The 20,352-nt window shown below is 42.1% G+C and overlaps 1 protein-coding gene across 1 annotated transcript in view; it reads right to left on the reverse strand.

Moving 5' to 3' along the window:
- The window catches only part of LOC118332721 (netrin-G2), a gene marked incomplete at its 3' end in the record, with an annotated part of 63,241 nt that extends 46,435 nt beyond the window's left edge, over nt 1-16,806 (reverse strand). The window contains 4 exon segments of the mRNA XM_035668126.1: nt 1,729-2,372; nt 14,282-14,549; nt 14,551-15,033; nt 16,358-16,806. Coding sequence (XP_035524019.1) covers nt 1,729-2,372; nt 14,282-14,549; nt 14,551-14,579 — 941 coding nt within the window.
- Nucleotides 16,807-20,352: the final 3,546 nt, after the last annotated feature.

Consider the following 20,352-nt stretch of genomic DNA (forward strand, 5'->3'; position numbering starts at 1 on the left):
TGTGTGTGTGCATGTGTGTGCTGTGTCAGCATCCACTCAGGACTTCATCAAACACCCCCCATACCTCAACTACACATACACATACACATAAAACGCCCACATCAGCCAACACCCCTCAACCAGTCGCTCATTTTCACTTTCCCCTTCTAACCCACCACCACTATCACACACACACAACGCCTCCTTCCTCCCATTCTACGCCATCCCAACAAGGATGTTAAATACCATTCAAATGTCAGCCTGCCGTATTGATTGGAATGATAATTCTGAAAGGTAGGAGAGATGTCTTGTTGATGCTAAGCAGGCGCGTGACGGCCCAAGCATCCTTCACTGTCACAAAGTTGCCATGTAAGGGTTCCCGGCTCCCCCGGCAGAATGTGGATGGCGGTTTATGTTAGACCACCGAGGCCGTGTGTTTCTGTCATTAATCATTGTCCTCACGGAGCCGGTGACAGGCAGACCAGGATTCATGTTGAGAGAGATAGGGTCATTTTAAACACCCTCAGATCAGTCTGTGAGTGTGTGTGCATGAATGTCAGACCAGAGGCTACAGTCATCACCAGGTGGTTTTCCTTTATATGTCACGTTTAAGAAAAGACATTCAACGATATGGCTGTTGCTTTATCATTAAAAGTATGATCTGCTAAACATATATTTTATTATTGATTTGTTTTAACTGGTGTAATTTCAACAGACGATATTGCTGTGGGACATGTGATTTCTATGAACAAACTGTTCAGTCTGTAATTCGGCATTTTAACAGAGAGAAAGGGTCAGTTCACCCATTTCCACTTACACCCAGAGGCACCTATTTATGTGTTGTGCAGTTTTATGTGCAGATGTTTTCAGATATATTTCTGCTGCTATCCCAATACAATGGGTGAATGGGATTTTGTTTCAGGCTCTAAAGAGCTCTAAAGCTTTGAAATATGACCTTTGAAAACTGTAAATAGTTTTTGCTAAATCTACATCTTGCTGAAAAAATAGTCCCTGTGAAAAGGCTTTAACTTCTTCCATCCTTGTCGTTGCGCAATCTTCTAAAGTAAAATGTCTCCACCATAAGTCTGCCTCTGGTGGGAAACATTTTACTTTAGAAGATTGCGCAACAAGAAGGATCGTGTGAGCTTATTGCATGTCACACTGTGTAAAATGGGTCTAATAAAATCTGTGTCAGAATTTAAAGCATGTCGGATTCTGTGATGAATGTTTGGTGGTGAAAAGTAGCGCTATGACGTAAATACAAAAAAGTATAGAGGGCAGAGGCACATCATCAACTCACATCCTTTATCTGTTTTGAAAATGCAGCAAAACAACTCACAAGCTTTCACACCTCCGCAAGGTTTTCTTCTTTGCTTGTTTACTTGAGTTGTGTCTGTGTTTGTGTGTGTTTTTTTCCCCTACACTTTATGCAAAAAGGGCGCTTACACAATGTCTCGCCAGTCAGTGTATTCTGTGTCATTGCATGACGTATTCTGAGTGGTTGGTTTGTGGTCATAGCAGCAGTCGTAGTGTGAAAATGTTGTCCTAAATTTCTGAATTTGGCTGCCAAAATGAAAAAAATAAATAAAAGGATTTTTACGCAACATAATTACCATTTAACTCTCATTTTGTAAATGTGTGGTAGTTTTGTTCCAAGTGAATTCTGTTTTTATGTTAAAAGTTAAGAACGTGTATGAAGGCATTTAATTAAAAATGTTGATCCCTAATAAAGTCATCATTGACCCTCACCTGGCAGGTACCTCGATGTTGGAGATGGCATAGAAGTACTTGAGCAGGTTGTCTCTCTGGACATAGGTGCCTCCGAGGGCAGGCCTGAGAAGCCTCAACCTAAGGTTGGTGAAGGTGAAGAAGTCCCTCAATCCCTTCATACTTTCCATACGAGTGTACAGGCTGTCCATGTTCTGTAGCCGTGGTCCTGCAAACACCGCAAAGCGCGCCCGCACCTCAAACTTCACATTCTTGTCGTTCTTGGAGCCGACCCAGCGCGAGTACTGCTCGGTGCAGATGACCCGTGTGATGTTGGCGGGTGAAAGGTCACGCACACGTTTGGGTGGCATGTTGAAGGCATCCATGCAGTCATCAGCGTAGAACTGGTAAGGCTGCCAGGAGCGTCCGTTGTCCATGGACTTTTCCATTACCATGATAGTAGGACGGCCATACTCAAAGGTGATCTGTATGTCGTCTGTGAGTTCCAGACTCTTGTTCCAGGACATGGTGATGTTGGCCAGCAGTGGTTCTGGGTGACGTCTCCATGTGACTGTCTGCCAGTAGGTGATTAGGCCATTACGTTCACGGTCCTGCATCAGCTGAGGAGGGTGGGCCAAGTCTGGGTTAGAGGCGTCACACTCGTCACTACACAGGTATGGGTTCTCCTAAAAGAGAGAGACAATAAAACATCAGTCAGGGTTTGAGAATGAATCTAAAGATAGCAGCCTTTAGATATCAATACTATATATTTATAAACAAGTCACAGACTCTTGGAAAGATTAACCTACTCAGGGTTTGGGCCCCATCTCCTAGATACCCCTGCTGTTTGTGGTCATGTGTATGTATCCTGTTGCAATTAAGCTTCATTTTATTCTACCCAGAACCCCTAAAACCAAAAAGCACTCCAATGTCGGTTGCTTGTTGTTACTTAGTTAGTGGTAATTTCAGTGAACACAATATTCTAAAATACATTATAAATTGATGTAATAATGGAATTAAAGTTAAATTTTGACACACAGCCTGAAGACTGGTTAAAAGAACAGGAGCCATCTTAATGCCCTTATTATTTCAGTGTATAATATGCTTTGATGGCACGTATTTCCCCTCAAAAAATTGCAATTAGTCAAATGAATACAAAGTAATTGCCACACAGTGAACATGGGGCCTTTGGGGCAGTTGCCTACTTTGCCCATTTGGTAATGCTGCCTTGCACAGACATGGTCAAAACTGTAATTTCAGCTAAAACGTCTCAATTGATAATAAAACAAAATGTCTTGCAGCAAAATTTGTAGCTCAAGGTCTCAGTTAAGGCAACTGAAGACAATCTTGAGCTGAGGAATTACAATGTCTCCACCCAATCTAAAGTATGGATGTTCCCCTTTATGTGATCATATTTCAGTTTTTCTGCTGTGTCTATGACTCGCCACAAAAAACATCCATATTGTTCCCACAAAGGGTGGTGAGTGCCTTTAAACCCTTGCCAAGCCACTGAGGGACAGAGAGCTTAAAAGTAAACTTGCCAAACAACACAACAGGAAGTGTGAAGGTCAAGAGGATCGTGCATCATCACTGTCTTTGCATAGACAGCAGTGCTGCTGCACTTTTAACTCCAGAGAATTGATCCTCCTCTTCTAGTGATGCCAAGACTTTCAAGCTGCGGCCCCTCCACACAACTCAGAAGTCAACGGGATTATTCACACTCCTCACAGAGGAGTACAGGCCTCTTCCTACCTGCACTCAGAAAAGCCTTTCACTCTCACTCACAAGATTTCAGGCCGCTCCTTTTTGTCGTTTTGTACCAAGAAAACCAATTCATTATCTGTTCATTCAGATTCCTACATTTCTAAGTACCAAACAATGTCAGGTCCTGTACCTCCCGTGACCCAAATCGATAGTCCACCAAACTTCAGATAACTTTTCTAAATTTCCACTTGCCAGAATCCTTAATTCCACAGTCGTTGGCTCATCATATTGAGACATTTGCAGACATTTCAGTAAAATGAATGTAGCTTACTCTTGTAAGCCAGTTGTCTGACATCTACATCACCACAGAAGTTAAATATTTGCACAGAGAAATCCCAGAGATCCTCAGTCATCTCTCCTGGTGCTTAATTTGCAAAATGCAGCTGCAACGCTGTTTAGATTGTATCACATTGAGAAGGCTCCACATGCCCCCAGGATGTACTAATTAGACTGATAAGGGGTTATTATTTTCTCCAATATTTAGTCATACAGTCATTTATTCTATCAAAGCGGTCATTATTTGTATTATTTGTAAGTATTTATCATACACTGGTTCATTTCATTAAATTTAAAGTAGACACATTTGTAGCATTACTCGAAAATCCAAGCCCCCGAACTGTCACTTACATCTATTAACATCTATTAACTGATTAGTTTTCTGCTGTTACATTTTATTTAGGTCAAGAATTAGCAGATGCAGATGTCCATGATATTTCCACTCAACTGTGTTTCCAACCTCCTCTCCTGTTTTCTACACTTGTACACAGTAACTGATTAAATTTTATAGCATTTTTATCTTTCTTTTATTTAATGGGAATCCAATAGCCTTTCTGAATTTTACTGCATTCTGCTTAACAAGCTCTTGATGGAGTGCAGAGCATGTCTTAAAATATCCTTCTTTTTTCTTCCACCTCCGCCTCCTCTTCCTCTCTTTCTTCCTCCCCTTTCTTCTTTGTTTTGTTCCTTTTATTATTTTTGCTCTCAGTGTTATTACCACTTCTAATTGAAGTGTTTAAGAATGCGACCAGCTCATCTTAAAATGCTGTTTGGTAAGGTAATAGAAATTATGTCGACAACAATAACTAAAGAAAAAAGCAGATTTATTTCAGTGATTATTTGGGGATTATTTTTAGATATTTGAATAATATATGACAAAGAACAAATGACAAACAAGAGTTAGAGGCAAAGTAGTCGAAGTAAAGACTCAAATCTAAGCCCCGTTGACATGTTACAAATGAATAAAAGCAGCAAATCATAATGTCAGTTTGGTATGTCTCTGACATTGCAGAGCACTGGCCCCTTATTTATCAAACTTTAGAATTACACTCAAGGACGCTCCTCAAAAAAGTCAATTTACAAATAAAAAATTATTCTGTGCAAGTGAATAATAAGACAAACAAGACTCTACTCCTACTTACACCAGAGAGTTTAAAAGCAGCTTTCAAGTGATCATATGTATGCTCAAAGCATAAACAGCCATTTAGAGACAATTTACTCTATCAATACCTTGATGTGATCTTGTGATTTTGTTTATGTAAAATCCTGTTTATGTAAGATATAAACAGGGATTATATATTATATAAATATAGGAAAATTGGCTCAATGGAAACAAAATAAATTCAGTGTGCCACATTGAGGAATATAGCCAGTCAAAATCAAACGCTAATGTTAAGCTAAAACTATTCTGAATTACACATATTTCTTCATTTAACATATTATTCACCATGACTAATGTTTCCCTAATGCAGTCGTCTAGGATCTGTCTTATCCACTTTGAGCTCTCTGAAAGTGCTGAGAAGTTTGATAAATAGCCTTTATTCTAAAAGTTCATCAAGTCACTTTTATCTTTCAATTAAATCCCAAATTGCATATTTAGAAGTTTGATAAATTTAATTAATACACTTGATTGATGTATCTTTTTCTTGAAAATGTCTAGAGATTTCTAAACCATATCCAAAATTAAACTCAAGTAAGATTTACAAAAAGACATGTCTTAATGGGTGTTAACAACTGTGGAAACACAGAATAAAATATTTTATGCAGATTTGTGCTTACTCTGGAGTGATGCATAAAATGAACTTGCCAAAATCACAGCCTACTTACACTGTAAAAATCCATACAAGAATGTAGTGGAATCAACTAATCTATTCTCATTAACTCAGTGTAAATATACAAGTTTTTTTAATTTAATAAACGTTTACTGTTAATAACATTTCAATTTCTAGTTTTTATTTTCAGACCACTTAAAAACAAGTTTTTTTCTAACTTTTGACGATTAGTTGAATGAATGTACCGTACAAAGTTACCGTACGAGTTCAAAGAACTTATTAAATTTAATTTCTTAAGAAACATGATCAGCATATTAGCAGACTTCCCAGCATGCTTTGTTTAAAACTCTCCTGGCACTATACTTTTTTATAGTTTTAAGAAAACATAGAGGAAACTTGAGAAAAGTCATATTAGTCATTTGTCATAAGTCATTTGTTTTCACAATAATGAAAACATTGTGAACCATAATTTAGGTTAGTATTGAATTCAATACTGGAACAAAGTAGCTCCAACAGCAGCAGCTGCAAATCAAATTTGTTTGTAATGTTCATCAGTGTGACCTAACAATTGTCAGTTCAACCTAATATCTTAAACATATTGAACGTGTTTTTTTCAATAAACACAACGCAAAAAAAGACTTTAAACTAGATGTTGAACCTGCGTTCAGTTATTTTACATTTGTGAGGCAGTGCTGCACTTAAATTATTTAAGTTGAAACAGCTCAAAGTGATTTACAATATAGACATTTATCAAATTATAGTTACTGTATAACTGTGTATAACTAACATACTGAGCTTACACTGAGAACATGAATCACACAGATTGATGGAACACGAACGTAATGCCGCAACTGCTTTAAATTTACCACGGCAGAATTAGACTGTATGATGACTTCTAAGTAATATCCCCCTCAAAATCTGTCTTTCAAGTATCAAACACTCACCCCCTGTAGACTTTAAAGTTGGCTGGAAAATCTTTGTAGTTTCATCCTTGATGGAAAATGGCGGCTGTAGTCAGCAGGAGGCTTTAACATGCGCAAACCAACGCACACGCCTGCTAACGAGTTTAATAGAGGATTGAGATGCAAGTTGTGTATTTAGCCATATTTTGCGTGGAGATGAGTGTTTGTAACATACTGAGAAAACAGATGGAAAGTGGAGAAGTTTTTTATGGATGTTTTAATACTTTTCCGTTGTAGTCCATTGAAAATGAAATGAATTCAAGCTGACCGAACTCTCTACAGCCCCTGTTCAAACCTACAAATGCTGATTGTTCAATACTCAAAAGATTCACTTTAAGCAGCAGTTTCTTCTTTATGATGTAAGCTCTAACGTGAAAGCAATACTGCATAATATCAATGTACTGAGCAAGCACAGATCATGTGTCACCGCTTCTTTTCAGACGTTCATTTTTTCACTTCCCTTGCCAAGAAGCTGCATCTACCGACAATTCTGCCTTTTGAATAAAGTCATTGGACTGTACCAAGGGAAAGTGAGCAGTCAGTCAAATCCACTCTAGTGGTCTAATAACAAAAGCAAAAGTTACAATCCCGCGAGGCTGAGATTATAAATCATCTGATTTATGGTGACAACGCAGAGTGGGAAAACTCCAAACATAAGCAAACGCTGAGCCGGTGCTGAGGGAAGCTGTACGGCCCAGAAGACACTATACAGGATCATAATGCATGTGAAGACACAGCAGTGGAACTACAGTATCTGTATACCAAAAAACTGCTGATAATCTATCTCTCTCTCTCCTCACTGGAACGACATAGTTGCATTGTTCTCTATCTGATAACCCAATTATCTCCCTTGCACTGACTCAGATAGAGATCACTGTCAGCGCAAACACACTTAGGATGATAATCTACAATGCTCATAAACAACTGCAACCGGAAAAGGTAATTGGAATTAGATGAAAGGGGTTATGGTGAAAGTCAGTAGCTACTTTTGAAAGCTACTCTGTACTGTAGTGGCCCCTGCTGCTTTTATAGACCTCCATTACAGCATCTCCTGACCTTAGTGCAGACACACGTTTACACACACGGGACTGGATTAGTAGGCTGTTGTTCTGGGGATGACCCTCGACCTACAAATCCTATTGAAAATGATCACACTGTCACACTGTCCCAGATACAAGCGCATACAACTCCATATAGTCCAGCTCCTGAAGTGTTTGTGTGCAGGCAAATTCACAAACTAGACATGAAGCAAGGATCAATACAATATATATATATATATATATTTGTTTTTTTACATGTTGTTGTTGTCTCTTTGTTGGATTTGAGTGTCGGGTCAAAGAGCTGCACATTGCTGTTCATCAGTCTGCTCTGACTTCTCCGAGACCATTAGGATTAGCTAGAGTAGAGGTGATATGTGCTGTAATATAGCCTGAAAGAATTTTTATCCTCCATGAGAGACTTACGCGCGAGGTTATGTTTAAGCCCTTTGTGCGCCCTGTCCTCCTTATCCCACTCTGCTTCCCGCCACTACTCTGCCCCATATACATCTATGCCAGGATATACACACACCCACAAACGCCCACAAACACACATACGCATACACACACGAGCATCCCGGGCCAACTGCTGCCGGCAGGTGGGGCGCCGCACTGCTAAGGCCCCTCCAGCAATTACCTCGCTGGGATCCTGTTGCCACGACAACAGCCGGCGCATTGATGCCCCTTGCCTTATTGAGCTGAGGCTTCCTTGGGTGCTGTCGATTTGCGAGATGACGGAATGTGATTCCGTAAAGGATTCATTGAAGCATACTGCGCTCAAGTTGCTGATTGTGCTCTGCCTACAAAGTACATGGGACGCTAGTTGCTGAAGATCATGGTTGCAGGACGAAGCAAAGGCAAAAAGAAGATTGTAGAAACCTGTTTAGAAGTGAGTCGATTCCGGGTGTGTTCAACAGCAACGCAGCGCAGGAACAGAAAGCGATTACTGGGGGGCTGCCTATTAAAAAAGCAGTGGCCAGTTTCGGAGTGCATGGGTCAGGCACAGGAAATACGGAGCATTGCAAGAGAAAACCGGATGCTCCTGCATGTCCGTTCCCCCTTCTCTTCCGCCGGCTCACTTGTATGACCATCTCTGCGTGCTCTGTCAGAAAGTATTTTTTTGTCACCACCTATGCCCTCTTGCGCCTCTCTTTATTTCTTCCTTCCCACTTATTTTGAATTTCGTGAAGTGTATATTGCTGAGCAAGGGGCCGAGCGACTAAAGGTGAGGGGTGGCAGGCGGCACACACTCGCAGAGAACAGCAATTTATTTTGTTTTGGGACGAAACATCAAATGAAATGACTCCTTTTCCCAGTTAAAAAGGCCACAGGAGGGAGAAGAAAGGATATTGCTTTTTCACTGTATAACATTAATCTGTTATTTTGTTGAAGGTTTTTCCATCATACCTGGAGGATTCCTGTGGTACCCTGGAGGTGAAGATGACATGACAAATGTATAGAATCACCACCTGCTGCTGCGTCTTTATTGTTACCTGCAACAGTGCATGTATTCTCTTGCGTAAAAAGTTGTGCTCGCTCCAAGCTACCAAACAGCAGTACTGCCAAGGAAATTGTGTCGTGTAGGCTGTGTTATGTGGTGTGTGTTGCGGGGGGGATGTGTTATGTGTGTTGTGTGTGTGGTGTGTGTGGTGTTGTGGTGTGTGTGTTTGGTGTGTGTGTGTGGGTGCAAGGCAAAGTAACTGGCTTATGTAGGCATGTGTGAGGTTGGTCGCTGGGAGGGAGGAGAAAAAGGAAGGAGCAGACGGCAAGAGACCCATGGTTGCTCCGAAGAGCAAGCCACGCAAGGCTGGTGTTCGCGCCGCGCTGCAGGGAGCACCACGGAGTCCGACCAGGCGAGTGTATATGTTTGGGAAACTTATCTTTTAGTAATGTCAGTACTTCAGGTGCGTCTCACAGCAGTACAGGTGCACGGAAAGAACAGAATATGAGTTGCTGGTGTGTTCTTGGGAGGTGGCACTGGATGCAGGTGAATTCAGGAAGAAGCTGGGATTTGATCTGAGTTTATTGAGGCCCGTTATTAAAGTCTAAACTAATCACAAAGGTGAGATGTAGCTAAAGAGAGGGCCGACGAGGCTGGAAAATAATTGTGAAACTTGAGACAACTGAAATGTGGATTGTGCCAACGGAGCGTTCGTTTATATATTTTTTACTTTCTGCATTTCTGAGTAGGCATGTTGCCTCCTATAACATAGTCAGCCCTTTCGAAGTTAAAAAAAGATAAGGATCGAAGAGTTCGACTGCAGCAGAACCAGGATTGTTGCCTGCATTACCCACAGATGGCAAATCAATTCGAATTTGAAGAGTTGGTGTGTGTTATGCTAGTGAATGTTGAGCCTTTAAGGCCGCGACCCGGCGAGGCAGAGATGAACAAGCGGGTTAACGTCGTTCTTGGTGATTACACTCTGGGATTCTTTCAGTTATCAAACTTTGTGAGTCTTCGCCCCAACCGACCTTGGAGGCCATTTGTAGACCTTATGCATATCCCTCTGGATGACTGTTATCATAGTTTTGTAAAAGTGCAGTAGTACTCCCGACAACTCTGTAAACAGACTTTGATGTGCAAAATAAATTAATTGAGGTGTTACAGATGTTAAAGGGAAATTATAGCATTTGTGAGCCTGGGTGTTATCCTGTTTTTCTCCATTAGTTATGATAGCATTTCACCCATCACCTCTGTACAGATTGTTAGGAAGAACAATGTTAATTGGGGAAATGAGTGTGTTTTTCAGAAAGTTTCATATCAACAGAAATCTAACATATGTATTTGAGTCTAAACCCAAAGCATCCCCTAATATATCCTTGCATTATTTCAGAATTTCTGTCGGTTTTTGCAGGGCTGTTGGACACTGGACGACTGTACGTCGTTGCCCCGATTAAGATTGTTGTTGTTACAGTCCACATTTCAATAATGCATTTGCCAAAATTTTACAATTTTACAAACAACTCAAAAAGTAGTCCATGGGCATTTCCAGGGGACTTCTTTCTGTCTGTATTTTCGAGATGGATTCTGTCTCTGACGTTTTGTTGGACAGCGAAGAGGCTCATGCTCCTTGTCCTTGTCTGTATTTACCAAGTCTCAACAACCAAGTTGTACAAATTTCACACAGCCTCTGTAGTTTTTATACATATGGTGTCTCGTCTCCAAACAGCCGTCAGTCTGAAATCCTGTTCGGTGAGACGAGGCGGCTTGCTAAGTCCACCTCGGGCTGTCTAAGCCCCTGCGGCCAATCCTTCTTAGTATCACCTCAGTGAGAGATAAATCTCACTTATAACTATCCCCCCGCTCTGCCAACACATCTAAACACACTCTGATCACTTTCAACTGTGTCCTAATGGGGAAGCAAGCCATGCCATTACATCACTACACCCTCCCCCACCTCCCTTGTTCATACAGTCACTCTTGCTGTCGCTCTCTCTAGCTGTCTGTTTCTTTCTCTCTGTTCCCTTCGTTAATTATGCCCCGCACTGTCAAGCCTGCTCATGCTGAGCCCAAATTCACCTCCAAGGGTGTATTATTAGTACACTGGCCACCTGGGCTAGCTTTTACCCCAGGGAGGTGCATCAGGGATGGCCCACTGCTGGGTGTGGGTGGCCCTTTTGCATGGCCTTGATGGCCCACTGCTGGGCAGGGCAGGCCAGCCGGGCCTGGCAGGGCTACACTGGGCAGGGGGTATGAAGTATGGCCATAGGCCCAGTCTGGGAAGCACTGATCCACGCTACCAGCTGCCATCTTCCTCCCCTTCCTGCATGCACCCCTTCCGCTGCTGCGCGGCTTCTCTCTCTTCTCATGTCTATTTTTAGAGCTGGCTGATTTCTACCTTCTAAAACGGGAAAATGTGTTGTGGAACAGGAAGGTGTGGTTTTTTTTGTGTGTGTTTTTTTTTTTTTTTGTCTTTCTTAGACATACTACCATGCGCTGTCAGCCAACTCGTGCACATGTTTCACACACCCCTGCTGGTCCCCGTTAACGTCACCGCACTCTGTACTGTACATTTCTGCACACATCCCATTTGCATTCGGCTGCTCTCTGTTCTCCGCCCCAAGAGAGATGGTTGATTGAAGGTTTCGGTTCAAAACCAAAAAACTAAATAACAAACAACAGCACAGCGAGACCTTTTTGAATGCAGCATTTTTATATCGACACTGTGAGTACTACTATGAAACTGTGGTCTGATTTCATCTTTCTGCTTAGCTAAGCTTGGATCTTCCTCACCTCTCCCTCATCATTAGCTATCCCCCTCTGCAACACACTGCCTCACCCCCCTCAAACCTCCTTACTCCATCATCCTCAACTGCAAGCTAAGACTCCATACTAGCTATCATACGGAGAAACTACAAAGAAACTACTGAAGATCCTAACACAGCACTAGTGACAGTAGCATCTTTGTCAAAGTGCTGGAAGCCCGTCATGTTGAAAGAAGCCAACATGCTGGCCTGTTTGGCTGAGGAGAAAGGATGCTGCATTCCCAGAAAACAAGAGAGATAAATAGAGTGGAAAAAATGCATCCCTGTGGAGACGGTGGGACCAAAAACTACTGTAAACCAATGCAAGCAGGAAAAGCTACAGTATGCCTCAACATCAACCCCCCCCCAAAAAAAGTGAATTCTACCATAGTTTTTAGGAACACACTGTAGCACTCATAGAGAGAGAGAAGGGGGGAAAAAATTATTTTGCATCTTCCGCAGTATGTCTCAAGTCTTATTAAAGATGAGCAGCTCTGCGCACTGGGTGATGCAGTCTCTCTTTTTTTCCCAGTGCCCTGACTTTCTCTTGACTTGCGGGATTGCTGAATGAGTGAATGTAAATGTACACCAATTAGATAAGAAACTGGATTTTCTGTAAAGCTGCCAAATCCGGGGGCAAGAGGAAGAGGGAAAAAATGCTGCTTGCCTGAAAATAAATGATCTGTATACCAATAACCCTCAACTAATACTCAGTTGGCGGGTCCAAAAGAAAGACGGTGAAGATTGTAATGGCCTTGATTCCCTGCTGAAGCGTGTATAGATGGATTAAAACTCTGTTCGGAGTAGGTCATGTGTAGATGCTCAGTGATTCTTAACCCCAAATGAGATTTACAGTTAAATAAATGCAAAATATGGATTATTACATGATGGATAAGCTCTTTTTTTGTTACAAAGGACCCTAAATTAGTCAAATACTTATCTAGTTACAGTATTAAACCAACTCTGCTCTCTCATTATGTAGGAATTTGAGTCTGACATCCCTCACTTCTAAAGTAAACTTTCATCTTGCAGCTTCTTCAGTCTCTAAATCCCCCAGCTAGTGCACTAGGGGGCATGGTACAATCCTCATAGCCACAGATGACCTGAGAAGAACCAGAACTTTCCACTATAAAGACCCCGTCCGATGTAAAAGTGCTGACTAAGACTAGGCTCCTTCCTGTCCCGCCCTCTACCCCTCTCTTTCTCCCTCTCTCATCAGCCTAGCAGCGCACTCTGGATCCATGGGATGGAGCAACGCTGGCTAACCCTTGTAAGGAAGCCCATTAAGGAGCCCATCAATATTTCATCATTGCTCACTCAGAAACATAGTTATAGAAGTTTCCAGGCCAGGACCATTAGGGGGCAGACGTCAATACGTTATGGCAGTGAGCATCTCTCTTCACTTCCCTCCCCCCTTTCCCTTGCCTCTGTCCGTCTCCCGTCTCAATAGAAGTCATCGGAGAGGCTTTCTCAAGACGACAGTGGTTTCCGCTACTTCTACAAATCATTAACCATTAGGTATCCGAGGAGCACAATATCCTTTCCTGCTCCTGTTAAATGATCCCAAGTACTGTTATTAGTATCAGTGAGAGGAAGAGAGGGAGACCTGAGTGGAGGGTGGTTTGTAAAAATCTGTCTTAAGGTAACACATTTCCACTCACACAGAACACAAACACCTAATTAACAGCATGACATGATTGTATAATGTGATGTAGACACTCTCTCTAGAAACACTTTTTGTGAGACTTTGACTCATGGCTGTTGAGACAGGTCTGGCACCTTCAATGCTGGCCAACTCAATGAGTGGACTCTCAATGGCAGTGGGGCAATCATCAAGAGGACGAACTTGCTGTCTCTCTCTCACACACACAGGGAGTCAAATGTTATGAGTCAAATATAAAACTTCCACTGAAGAGGCAGGGGCAAGCTTAATTGTAGTCTTCTTAGGATTACAATGATTTTATAACCCTTATTTTAAATTATTACACTTACATTAGCCAGGATGGGAACTAGCCTGCAGGCTAAAGTGTGTTAAATATTGCTGTAGCAGACATTTTAACGAGTTTTCCTCCAGCTCACCCTTCAGTGTCCTTGGAACTAAAAAGGTCCCGCTATATGCATTTTACCAGGGGAAATGTGAAGTCCTCTGGAAGCCCAAATCAAACCGGATCCCTGGCTGCCAAGTCCATACTAATGTAAACAACACCTCCGGACCTCTCTGAGGGAGGTCGAGCAAAGCCAAGTCATTGCACTTGTGTCATCCCTTTTAGATCCCCAAAGCTTTTATAGTGTGAATCCTGTTCTGACTTTAATTAGACCTTTTTTTGTGTGTCATTACTTTTCACTGTTGTCACTATTCAGCTTAATTGCATGACCCTGTGATCTTGTTGCAAAAATGTTTTCAACTTTCTGCACTTAGAATTTAGTATTTTCAGTATATTTCTATTGTGGAACACATGTATTCACTGTGTACACTCCATATCACTCTATATATCTTAAAGTTGTTAACACAAATACAAAAGTCCCGACATTAACTCACCAGAGTGCAGAACCTCTCGGGTGGGTTCCCACACGTGATTCCGGGCGGATCCACTTTGATCCGCATGTAGTCTTTCATGGACGCGGGTTTCGGCTGACAAGCGTAATGCTCCCACACCGAGCCCTCATCCGTGCTCACCAAGGACTTGCACAGTTCGTACTGGCCCAGGGTGAAGGCCAAGCAGTGCAGCAGCAGCAGAAACACGGCCTGGAGGAGCATGGCAGGCTGGGGGGTGTTTGGAGCGGGGTCCGGCGCAGGGTGAGGGGGCCACGTAGCTCAGAGGAGAGGTGAAGCGCATGGAGCGGTGATCATAAGGAAATAGTGGACATCCCTACCACCGTACTGCTGTACTGTGAATGGAGAGGTGCCGGTAAATTGACACAACTCGCCTCCAGGCTTCTGAATGACAGGAGAACACTGTATCGGCTACTTTCGCTCAGTGTCTCTTCACAAATATTGACGGCCCCCAGAGAGCCGAGAGAGGGACGCTTTCGTGTTTTGACGGCTGACTTCCTGAGGAAGATGGGCGGTGGGTGGAGAGGCGGATAATGTGACAGAGATTAATCTCGGCATACACTTTAACCATAGTGTTGCTGTGAGTTGGGTGGGAGATATTAACGCGGATTCATGTCTCAGAGAGCGGTGTCCTGCGGGGAAACAGTGGAGCTGGTCGGGGAGGATGATGGAGAAGCTGTTGCGTCTTCAGGTATATCCATTGGACGTTTTGCACTGGCCGAGCTCCTCTGATTGTCCTGGGGCGAAATGAGGACAAATGGGAGAGAAGGGAGTTAGTGTGAGGAGCAATGTACCCTCATCAATCCATCACATCCTTAATCTCACTGTAAATACAACATCAACTTGAGATGAAATGTATTCCTGCATAGTGTTTTCTCTTTTGCATGAATAAAAGTTTAATATCAGTCTTTGAAATATACATGTGGATGGGTGGATTGCGTTCCTACTTTGTAGCATAATTAACTCCTTAATTATGCTGTAGTAATTGGCAGTAATTTAGCTTGGAAAGGGAAAAGAACATCTCATTCGTCTTCAGACTATGAGAACTTTTTAAGTGAATGTGTGGCACAGCAAGTTGGTTATAAGGCGGGCAAGTTTAGTTGAACCCGCCTCAAATCTGCGTTGAATTCGGCTACATATTAAATATGAATAGTTTGCACATTAAAAACGCACTAAAAGGCGCCGCATTGTGTGGATAACCTTGTGCGTAAAAACACGTGCTGCTGCCGGGTGCAGCCTGTGCGTGCAAGAGTTGTAATTGCTCCTATAGCTGCTGGAGATGGAGAGTAGGCTACAGATGTTTCAAATATTGCATTGCGTAATGTCATTGCGAAAGAGACATTTAAATAGCCTGTATCTTCTTGAAAAATGCGATAATGCACAAAAAGGAGAGATAATTATACTCACAAATTAACTTGTTTTTAAGATTCTGCTGGAATCTTGTGTCATTTTCTGGGAGTTTAAGAATTACGGGCCTTTTTTATCGTTCTGTCACGCTGTCATTAATTTAATAATAAACTTTAAGCAATAGAAACTGCACTGGGAGTAGTTGTTGCCGGATTTCTTCACTTAATTTAACTATAATTTGATTTTATAACTGAATACATGAATACATGAATAAATATGGTTGACATTTTTTGCAGTGTGCCCTCACTGATCATAATCCGACTGTCATCCCACACTGACAGAAGCCTGGTCCTCGTACAACCTATCCCACACAACCCTGTGGACTTGAGTTGGCAAGTGAAGTCGCCAAAGCTATTTCCCAGCACTGACAGTCTTTGTAGGGGTGTGTCAGTTAGTAGTGCATCCCACCGCGGAGCATCACTCACACACTCTATAGATATTGCATACTCACACATGAATTGCATTGATTTCGTTTGTCTAAATCGGTGTAAATTAAGCCGAAAGTCCTCACAGCCCCTGTCTGATTATCCTGGAGTGGTCCGGTTATATTCTGGGTAACTCAGAGCAGCTTCTCGGTGCAGACTTCAAAGAGCTAAATAGCCACAAAAAAAAAAAAAAAATGCATTGCGTTGAGAGATTATGTCAGATACTTACTTCTAAAAATGCATCCGTGAGACAGGTCAGCACTTTGTGTGGCGTCGGAGTACGTGCACGTCTCCCTCTTTAGGCAAAAAGAAAAAGATCCCCCCGACCATCCACTGTACTCGGTCCCCGCCGCGGTCCTCACTGTACTCCCGTTATCTGCCTGCCCGGCTCGCTGTTTGTTTTTGCCGGATACTTTTTTTTATTTTTTTTATTTTTTTTATCACACCGTGGATCTCTGCGCACGGTAGATTGGTGTCCTAGATCTAGAAACGGCTGGGGAAAGAGGACTGAAATCCAGCGTCAAGGAGTATCAAAAGTATAAAATATTGACTTTGAGGAAAGGCTTGTGCCCGCCCTTCTTCCCCCCTCTCCTCCTCCTCTTCCTACTTTACAAGCTCGGGTTTACCCGGGATGCTCAAGGGCAGAAAAGAAAGAGAGGAAAAAAAAAAAAAGGCTTTATGGAAAATATCACCCTCCCTCCTTCTCCTCCTCCCTCTCTCTCTCTCTTTCTTCTCTCTCACTCTTCTTCCTCTCTCCCTCCCTCTCTCAGTTAATGCCCAGGCTAAATCCTTTTACCATCACTTTCAATCACTATCTGAGCTTTTATCTGCTTCAGCCCTGCTGTCTGAACCGGGGCGGTGCAACTTCCCCTCTCCACTCCTGCTCCAAACTGTTCCCCATCAGGTCCGGTCTGCACCCTGCTTCAGCTTAAAGGACCAGCAGGGGAAACGGGGAAACGGGGAAACGGGGACTCTATATTACTGTACTCTCGCCCTTAATCAGTCCACTGTTTACATGGAGGGTAAACTCACAGTTGTCCCTGCTTCAATAAAAAATATATTTCTTTTACTGTCTTAAAGTTGTAGATGCAGCGAATGGTGACCATATCCTACTTTATTGTATAATTTATCTGCTACAATGCTGTTGTTTGGCATTCCCCTATAATATTTTTTTTTACATATTAACTGCAGTATATGCAATATTAATGATCTATAGAATTATTACACAGGATTATCTGTGGATCTGAATTTAATGTTCAAACTGTAAAGTAATGGATCCATCCATGCTGATGTGGAGCAGGGCCTTTTAACCTTCCCGCTCACAAGGACGCACTTAACTCACATTGATCTACTTCACATTTTGTTGAGTTTCATCTGATTTTGTTGTTTGTTGTTGTTGTTGTTAAGATTTTCATGCTTTGGTAGTCCATGAAGTTGCAAAACATTGCCTGTTTTGTAGTAATTCAATGGTGCACAAGATAACCAACAGGATAGGAAAGCAGAAAACTTCTTATGCTACACAGTGTTTATGTTTGTTTATATGTGCTCTTTTAAAGGGACACTTCACTGCTTTTACACATGAAGTTCAGTTCACTCACCAGGAGTATTCGGACTGTAAAATGACAGTTTAGACACAGAAACTCTTGACTTGCAGTGTGGGGTTTGAACAAAGCACAAAGGGAGTCTAACGAAAAACATTGTTGAATTGCATTATGGGAAATGTACATTCCTGCAGTGTTGGAGTTTGACCTACAATACAGGCCTCGGCTGCTTTGATTTTTTCAAGACTAATTTAACACCTCATGAAGATTGTGAACCTCTTGTTTTTGGTGACCTCCAGTGGTTTAGTTTCTCACCTTGCTGTAATTGCTGTAGTGATGTTGAAGTGTACTCCAGGATGTGTCAATACACCGTGACATCACTGCTGGGTGTGGTCAGAGGTGAAAGAGGCTGGAAGCTAAGTCAAGAGTGATTTTCTCTTTAATCTGTCTCTTGTGAGTACCCCAACTTTATGGAAGTACAATGCTATATCGCTGAAATATCTATTCTTTTTAACCCATGAATTACTGGATGGACCTCTTTAGGCCTCCTAAACATGATTCAAATAAAATAAACACAAATAAATCACTCTCCAGTTGATGTGGTCACAACCCATAGACAAGATGTACCCTCTTTCTATTGAAGTGAAACAAATATGAATTAAACCCTGCATGCACAGCCAGTTGTAGCAGTCAGGTGCTGGTAGGTTGCAGAAAACGTCTTAGGTGAGGATCAAAATTAACGACGGCACACTGAAATAACTGAGCAAACCTGAAGAAGCTACAGGCGCGGCATGTTGTTTGCTCCTAATAAACTCACAGTAAAGTAATTTATGTGTGCGGTGGCCAATTTTGATCCTCATGAAAGAAATGTGAATTTGAACGATGCCTCATTCTGCTGGGGACCTGCTGCAACATCCTCAAGAACCCCGAAGGTCCCTGCACCTAATTTTGGAAACCACCGAAGTAACTAACACCATTGTACTGCCAACACAGGAGCAGATGTGTATAATCAGTTCAAAGCAAGCTAGGGCACTGTAATTCACACTGCAGAGGTGAGTGACACGCATTTGAGCTTACATAATTCACATCGCTGGTCACATTTTAGGGCAACAGAAAAAGAAAGAGGCCAGAAGACAAAGGGGGTGGGGGGGGGGTGATCTACGATTCAGAGGAAATTATGAACCTCTGTATGAAACACTGGCAGTACACCCAGGATAGGATCGATAGCTTGTCCTTGCAGGGCCTTCCCTCTCTTTTTCGTATCTTTGAGATAAGCTTTAACCCTTTTTTTCCTGCTCAGGTGTTTAAAAAGAGACATCATGAACAGTGCCAGACTGAAAGACATCACCAATACGGCATTCGCTGGTGTAACAGGCTCTTGATATCAAATGACACAGGCCTTTAATCGACACTGCACCAGGGCAAAGGAAAAAAAGGGGCCTGCTGAAACAGCTTCTGAGTCAAAGATGAAACAAAAACTACGTGGCATTTGTTAGAGGTTGAAAACAAAATGTAGCAGCATATATTTCACTGTTGAGAATTTGAGATCTTGTATAACAAACTCCTGTTTTTCCTCCTTCTCTCTCGCTTGGTGTGAGTGATTTAAAGCAGAGGTTCATCAGTGATTCAGCGATGGTCAGAGAGAGTGTCAGCCGTGCTTGAAACATGACTTAGTATGATTAAGCCCAAAACGTTTATTTCACAAATGGATAAGGATTACACGTGTAGGCAGTGGAGCTGATTACATTTGGTTTCGGCCTCTACAATTTACTGCTCTGTGCTTTTAACAAAAAATCACGATCATATTTAGCCAACTCCGCATTTTCTACATCTATATGTGCTTTTACACTTTACTAAATTCACTTGAATGTGCATCAATAACCTGATAGAAATGTCAGCCCTCAACATGATGAATGAGTGATATTGTATTTTGGAATTCAATTATGTCTAACTAAATAAGAGCATCAATAACAATAGATAAGCCTGTCCTGGCTAATAGACCTGTACACACTACACAATGTAGTACAACGGGGCATTGCTGCATTCATTTCCTGCAACAATGTTAGTGACTTGACCATGCTGTGTAAAATTAGACATCCTTTTGAAAACTGACTTAACTCTGAATTGGCTGCATGTGAATATTATATAATTTCTGTGATCTGTTTAAGAGTTTATATAGAAATCTGCTCTGTGAATCATTCGGCTCCCCGGAGTGCGTTCACTGAATCTGAAAAGTTGTGTAAAACGCTGAGTGTCAGTATCAGATGACAAGACTCTCCGCTGCTATCTTTTTTTTTTGTCACTCTCCATCTTTCTTTATACTCTCCCTCTCTTTCACTCTCACTCTCACCGTGTTTGTATTTTGGCAGAGGATTGAACTGTCAGAGTAGCCTAGCTGGCAGACCTTGATAAAAAATATACCCTTCATCGTGGCAGCCTGCAGAGTTTGGACAACATTCAGGACGGGCCTCCTCCCTCCCATCTCTTTCTCCCCCACTTCTCTCTCTCTCTATTTGTCGAAAAGGATGACGCAAAAGTCAACTTGTGCAGGAGTCATGCTCTCCCATAAATCAGTTTGGGAACTTTGGGAAGGCCCCCAAACAAGTTGTACAGTATCAGAAATAATTTATCTCTCCATCGTGAAATGCTTTGACCAGATGGCCAGGCTATAATCTCGCACACA

This window comes from Morone saxatilis, unplaced genomic scaffold (genome assembly GCF_004916995.1).
Source record: "Morone saxatilis isolate NCDOM2014 unplaced genomic scaffold, NCSU_SB_2.0 Contig21, whole genome shotgun sequence".
Classification (NCBI taxonomy): Eukaryota; Metazoa; Chordata; class Actinopteri; family Moronidae; genus Morone; species Morone saxatilis.